General features: G+C 40.5%; 1 protein-coding gene across 4 annotated transcripts in view; it reads left to right on the forward strand.

The window, feature by feature from the left end:
* The window catches only part of mark4 (microtubule affinity regulating kinase 4), a 50488-nt gene that overhangs the window by 27962 nt on the left and 15257 nt on the right, over positions 1-7269 (forward strand). For all 4 annotated transcript variants that reach the window (XM_035679583.1, XM_035679585.1, XM_035679584.1 and 1 more), the window contains exons 4-14: positions 526-574; positions 703-768; positions 1922-1992; positions 2627-2683; positions 2963-3199; positions 3904-4023; positions 4267-4366; positions 5013-5122; positions 5300-5489; positions 5610-5830; positions 6471-6574. In XM_035679583.1, coding sequence (XP_035535476.1) covers positions 526-574; positions 703-768; positions 1922-1992; positions 2627-2683; positions 2963-3199; positions 3904-4023; positions 4267-4366; positions 5013-5122; positions 5300-5489; positions 5610-5830; positions 6471-6574 — 1325 coding nt within the window. The remainder of the gene's footprint in view (positions 1-525; positions 575-702; positions 769-1921; positions 1993-2626; positions 2684-2962; positions 3200-3903; positions 4024-4266; positions 4367-5012; positions 5123-5299; positions 5490-5609; positions 5831-6470; positions 6575-7269) is intronic.

Consider the following 7269-nt stretch of genomic DNA (forward strand, 5'->3'; position numbering starts at 1 on the left):
TGTGTGTGTGTGTGTGTGCTAGGATAAGATGGATGAAGGGAAACTGTGTCTATATGCCAGCTGTGGATTGTATGAATTAAGTGAAGAATAATTCATTTGATGAATGAATGAGAAATAATTAAGATGAAGATGTGAGGAAGTCGTCCATCTTTTCCAAAACTCAACTGAGGCACAAAGACAAGAGGACTTTTAATTCACACAAGTTTGATAGTCTAGTCTAGTTCAGAAGTTTGATTTCTGAAGCCTCACAGTTTGAGAACGACTGGTTTAACATAACCATTTGATTTTTAATGTATCAACATATTGATGCCAAGATAAAGCTGCAATAATTTGTTGTTTTGTCGATATTAGTTCAAGCCATATAGCAGTTAAAATTGCCATTATCCTTTATATTTTTTTTTTTAATATATTTTAACTACCTGCTTGTGAAATATTCTCTATAGACCTATGTGTTATCTTATAATTGAGACCTGACAAGAATAATGGAGTCTGACAATTCATTTTCTCCTTTAAAATTTCTTCCAGCTGTTTCGGGAGGTACGCATCATGAAAACTCTCAACCATCCCAACATAGGTGAGTTACACTCCAGAGAATCGTGTGTGTGTGTGTGTGTGTGTATGTGTGTGGAGACGTTGAGTGTACAGTATGTGTGTGTTTCGTGCTGGCCTTTGTGTTAACCTCTCTTCCTCTGTGTGTTACAGTGAAGTTGTTTGAGGTGATTGAGACTGAAAAGACTCTTTACCTGATTATGGAGTACGCCAGCGGAGGTGAGTAACATCCCAACCACCCTCAGCATCATTGCCAGTTATTGAATGGTGCCAATTAGATTGATTACTTTGGCTGAAGTACACACTACAACCAATGAACTAATTCATTTAGGGTATAAATGGTTGACTTCAATCCCTTGTCTCCATTTTCATTAGTGAGATCTCATGTTTGTCTTTGTGTTAAACCACTTTGCTTAACTGAACAACTGTTTTCTCTACTGTCTTTCTTTGTGCTCTGTGTTCAACTGTTTCTCATACACTCTTCTATTTTTGCAGCCTCTCTATTTTTCTTTCTTTTCCTCTCATGATCCCTTAATCTCCCTCTGCTGCTGTATGTGGTGTGATCTCTTACTTGCAGTACCTAATAAGGAGGCAGCAGCTCACAAGCTGACATCCTGATCTGTATAACTCAAGCGCAGACTGTTTTACCATATAGGATCTCTAGGGTCAATTGTTTGACTGGAGTGCAGAAACACACACAAAATATGTATGGAGACTTTCTGGAATATGATTTAAGTGTCCAAGATATAGAATATTATAACAGCTTGGAAATAAGTTTTGGGTTTTAAGAAATTGCTACATACATATATTCCATTTGACTGGATAGTAGTTTTCAACTTTACTGTAATGAGTTGAAAAATCAAACCAGGAAGAAGAAACATTTGAGAACATAGACTAACTTATTGGACGTCATAGATAGTTTTTTCTTTCCCACACATGGCCACATAAGCAGCCAGGACACTTATATCAGGGTTCAACCCTTTTACAGTTTTTGCCACATTTACTCTGTAATGCTCAAAACCAAATTTGTTCAAGCTTGATACTGTCCTGACTCTAAACTATTGACCTCCAGCAGAATATTGGAGATTTTATAAAATGTAAACACCCATGAACATATACTAGAGGAAGAGGCATTCTGAATTCACATTCACATCTTATGCAAGTTGTGGTGTAGGAGATGAAGCAGGAAAAAATGCTGTGCTGAGCATTTGTGTATGCAGAAAGAATAAGCACTAAATCTGTTTATGTGAATTAATTCAGTTGTTAGCAACAGTTTCTAGTCATATATCATTGGAAATTATATGGAACATGTGACTATTAAACAACTACAACAAACTACAGCAAATCTCCATACTCCTTTTTTTTCTTCCAGGCGAAGTGTTCGACTACCTCGTGGCTCACGGCAGAATGAAGGAGAAGGAGGCCAGAGCCAAGTTCAGACAGGTCAGTTAAATCACATACCTTACCTCACCTGTCGGCCCCACACAGCAGCTGTTTTGCCCTGGTTTAGGGGAAACCTAGATAACATGCTTTGTGACTCCCCACTCTTCCCATTCATTATAACATTGCATTGTGAGCCTAACTTACAGCTTGACCAATAGTCTGACCAGGTGAAATCAGCACCATGGAAATTTCAGTCACATTCTTGTTTAAATATAATCTGAATATGGGGTTATGTTTGCACCGTACCAGGTGTGGACATCTGACAGCCAGCAGTACCTTGTGGTTGGAAAACAAAGCAGAACAAAATAAGAAAAGAGAAAGAGGAAATATACATTTATTGAATCACTGAAATCTGAGCAGTTTGACAGTTGATGTGAGTTATTGTTTATAGTCGCTACTTTGCTTGTAACTGGGCAGCGTGAACCTGGAGCAGACCAATACTGAAATGCAGTAAACTTTACCACTGTGGTTTAGATCAAATAAAAGAAACGGTAGGTGCACAGTCTGAAATTCTGTTTGTTCTTCATAATGTTGTGTTATAACATTGGTCATGGAGGGCATATGAATAGAGCTACTATTTACATGTAATTATCTTCCTTCATTTGATGTCTGTTTTTCTCTTCCCCCTCCTCAGATTGTCTCAGCGGTGCACTACTGTCATCAGAAGAACATTGTTCACAGAGACTTGAAGGTGATTACGCAATGTCAGAAGAAAAAGAGTGAAAAGGGTCTATGAAGCTTCTTCAGATAAAAATCACATCATACCATATCATCATAAACACGTATTAAACAGACTACATGTATTCAGTTTACATATATTAACGAATGAGATAGTAACAAACGTTTACTTTCTACAAATTGTCATTCTGTATGGCATCAAGAGGTTACTGAAATGATGTTCAGACTACAGTTACCTTTTATTTATGTACCATTGCATAAGTTGATTTTTATGTCTGTTATTTTCATGCAGGCGGAGAATTTACTACTAGATGCTGACTCCAACATCAAAATAGCTGACTTTGGCTTCAGTAACGAGTTCTCTGCAGGCAATAAACTGGACACGTTCTGCGGCTCCCCGCCCTATGCTGCCCCAGAGCTCTTTCAGGGGAAGAAGTACGACGGTCCAGAGGTGGACATCTGGAGCCTGGGTGTCATCTTGTACACTCTTGTCAGCGGGTCCTTGCCCTTTGACGGACAGAACCTAAAGGTGAATGGTGTGAATGCTGTTCCCATGAACAGATTTCTTAGGTTTTGGCTTACTGCAGTGAGGACAGTGAAAATGGGTGCAGTGCGGAAGAACTGTAGCTTTATTTGTGCTTTGTTGTTTATTCAATTATTGGTATCAACAAGTGCTGACACATTCAAGCTTGACATGTTAATGTGAATTGTTGTTAGTCTTAATGAACTAAATGTTAATGATAGTGTGATATCAAAACTGAACATTTCAAATAATCATTAAGGCTTTTCTTGTAAACAAACAAAAGTTATATTTACATTCACAATGCATAGTCTGTCCTTGAGGTTGACCAAATGTATTGATGTAGTCTCGATTCTGTAAGTATTTTAAATCCTGCATTGTTTACTAGCTTGCAGTCTTCTTCCCAGGCGTTGTTGGCGCATTGCAGGACATTAAGGGCACCTGTTGGTCAGTGGATTAGTGTGAGACCATTAGCAGGGATGTGTGTCATGTCACATCCCCTGCATGTCTGCATGTCCTCGTGCACATGCACAAGAAACATAGAAAAACTGCTCCACTGCGCTAGTAGAGGTCAAAAACATCCCAATATCATCACATAAGATTTTACTTAAAGCCAATAAACAGTATTTAAATATTGCTTAGTCATGGTTTTTAAATGGATTCAGTGTCCCTGTAGCAGAAACTCATTGTGTATCAATGTGTGTTGTGTTCAGGAGCTGCGGGAGCGTGTTTTGAGGGGGAAATATCGTGTACCCTTCTACATGTCTACAGACTGCGAGGGAATCCTCCGCCGCTTCTTGGTCCTCAACCCCGCCAAGCGCTGCTCGCTGGAGGTGAGGAGGAAACTTTACCAAAGCGTTATTGAGAGGCACATGCAGCACACACCTAAAGCATGTTCAAAGTGACAACATTGGTGTAAATATCGAGCTGGACAATTCAGTTAAACAGTTAGGGTGTAATTATCCTTCATGTCTGATGTCTGTAAGTGATTTTATCCTTCAAGGACAACAATAATATATTACAAGATCAAATAAATATATATGTTATGCCTCTCTTTCCTTCTCTTTCCTCACCAGCAAATAATGAAAGATAAGTGGATTAATGTCGGCTATGACAGCGAGGAGCTGAAGCCTCACTCAGAGCCTGTGGAGGACTTGAACGATACTAACCGCATTGGTGAGAAAGACGCACATTTTACTGTTCAGTGTCCTGAGCTAACTTCTGTTATGAATTGGCACTATACAAATAAAATTGAATTGAATTGAATTTATTAACTCAATCATTGATCGCAGAATGATTAACTGATACCATCTGGTGATGAGAACAGTAACTATAAACAGAAATATTCAGTGGGGGTCAGTTGGGAACGTCTTACTGGGGCCCCTGTCTGCAGAGTCTTCAGCTTCCACCTATTTGTTTTTGTATTTAGTGGGAGGTTGGGGACATGGAATCTGAGTGGGTCAAAGTTTCCATTACGGAAGCGGCTGTCTGGAGCCACAGAGTCATCAGTTAAAGTTCACTGTTCAACATCCCAGAGAAAGCTCATACTAGAGTTCTGGCATTTTATCTCACTCAAAGCTTCCTTTATGTATATCCTATGGGACATCATAATTCAGTAAGCATAAGAGCTTAAGCTGACCTACATGGTTCCTCAGACATGTGCTCACAGGAAGCTCTTGGCAGGTAGTAATTTCAGTGCACTGAGCAGAGCTCTGAGGCTGAACCTTTCATAAATGTACAGAAGCTCAACTTACGTGATTCCTGTGTAACTTGTCACTTGCTGGGGAAATTGTGGACTAACTATTTCTAATTTTCGTTCCAGATGTGATGGTTGGGATGGGCTTCACTAGAGAAGAGGTCAGAGATTCGCTGGTCAGTCAGAAGTACAATGAGGTCACTGCCACATACCTGCTGCTGGCACGCAAGAACGATGTGAGTTTATTGGCTTGATATATATATATATATATTAATACAATTTAATATGTTTTAACCAATATACGTTCATGAATATATGATGCTCTGAGAGAAACTGTAAACAACCGAATCAACGCCGGTCTCCAGTCATACTGAAAGTGTAAATCTTTTTCTTCTTGATGTTTCTACTTTCAGAAGGACGACAGTGAGTCTCGGTCTGGCAGCAGTCTGAGTCTAGCTCGAGTCCGACCCAGCACCATTACCAACGGAACCAGCAAACACACCACTCCCACTTCCTCCTCTGGCGCATCTTCTTCCTCCTCTGGCCACAAGGCACAGCGCAGTGCCTCCACTTACCACCGCCAGAGACGGCACTCTGACTTCTGTAAGGCAAAATATAGAGATCAGTGACAGTGGTGTGAGAATAGTTGATTTGATTCATTCTCAAATGTTGAAATGGTGACAGAAATCTACCTCACTGAGAAGTCTGTTACCTATCTTTCAGGTGGTCCAGCAGTTCCAGGGTCGACGCACCCCAAGCGAAGTCCCAGTGGTGTGGCCGAAGGGGCAGGGCTTAAGGAGGAGCGGCTGTCAGTCCGAAAGCCAAGCGCCAATACCGTTGGCTCCCGTAGCATCCCAACCCCCTCCAGTCCTATGGTTAGCTCTGCACACAACCCAAATAAGGCAGAGATACCTGACAGACGCAAGGAAGTTAACTCAACCACGGTAGGGCCAAAAAGGATATTTTGTGAGAGTGTTTAATCATCCATCTGTCACATTTACTCCCTTATCAATACAGCAGGTACAGATGGCTGAGTCCTCACAGTCCTCCTAATCCCATTTCCTCAGATTACAGCACAGTGATGCTACACTGACACAGATTGTGTGGAGACAGCAAACATTAACATCACTCACAGATTAGAGAAGAGCTGAATAGTAAAACCTATTTTATTACTTACTTATATATCTTGAGATGAATTACAAACTGATTGACCCAGCAGGGGGAATATGGAGATTATGGTTGTAAAGTAAGATTAGCATGGGAGAGAGAGAGTTTAGAGGGTGTAAAGAGTTGAAGACAGCATGCAGATTAACCTGAGATTAACTCTTTGATGTTCTGTATATCAGATACAGGCAGAACTGAAGACCATCTGAGTTCAAACAGTCAAACCAGGGAAATGTTAACTTGTTTTACCAGTTTTGAGCTGTAACCGGCCGCGTTGATTCACGTAGTGTCACATAAATTGGAAATGAAAGGCATAAGAAGGCCTAAACAACACATTCCCCTGCCACATCAGATTAAAATGGTTTACAGATATTCATTAATTTCCATCACAAATTTTGGGTTTTCTGATTCTTTCTCCAGAATAACATCCCTGCTAGTGCCATGACCCGGAGGAACACGTATGTGTGTACAGACCGATCCAACACTGATAGACACACACTGCTGCAGAATGGCAAGGAAAACAGGTGAGGTGGAGCATAGATGTGTCTGTCTGCCTGTCTGTCTGTCATCATAATGTATTGTAAAAGATAAACAAAATACCCTCAAAAGACTGGCAAAGTTTGTGCCATTGTGGAATTTTGAACCACAGCCAGTTGCTTTGTAGCTTATCTGTATAAACAAATAAGAAGCGATACTGAAGGTTTCAGCATCATGACTATAAAATAGAGTGCCGGTTCACACAGCCCGGAGCAAATTTGAGTTTGTTTGCTGCCAGTTTTGATTTTGTGCCAGCCCTCAATTTCACCTCATCTCAACTCCCTGAAGGACCGTGAGGGTTCAGCATTGAGATTAGAATTAGGTTTGTGTTAGGGAAAGTGAAAAAACTCAACAGATTCAATTTAATGAGAACAAGCGTGGTGCACAGGCTGTTAATTAACTGGCTGGTATTGTTGGCTGTTAAATGTCAGTGTAATGTAAAACCAACAGCGAGGTGAACAAGAATAAATTAGACAACTTGAACTCCCTGTTGCATCAGATTCATAATCATGGTAAATACAGAGTTGGTTATATGGACTGGTTTCACTGGTACAGCTGGTCTCTTTTTGCACAGAGCTTAGAGAGTGTTTGGTTCGGGGTGTTTGTCTCACATACATTTTGTCTCTTCAAGAGAGGATAAAAGGCTTAAACTGTGCATGAGTGGGTTTGTCTGTGTGTGTGT

The sequence above is a fragment of the Morone saxatilis genome, unplaced genomic scaffold, assembly GCF_004916995.1.
Source record: "Morone saxatilis isolate NCDOM2014 unplaced genomic scaffold, NCSU_SB_2.0 Contig8, whole genome shotgun sequence".
In the NCBI taxonomy this organism is placed as follows: Eukaryota; Metazoa; Chordata; class Actinopteri; family Moronidae; genus Morone; species Morone saxatilis.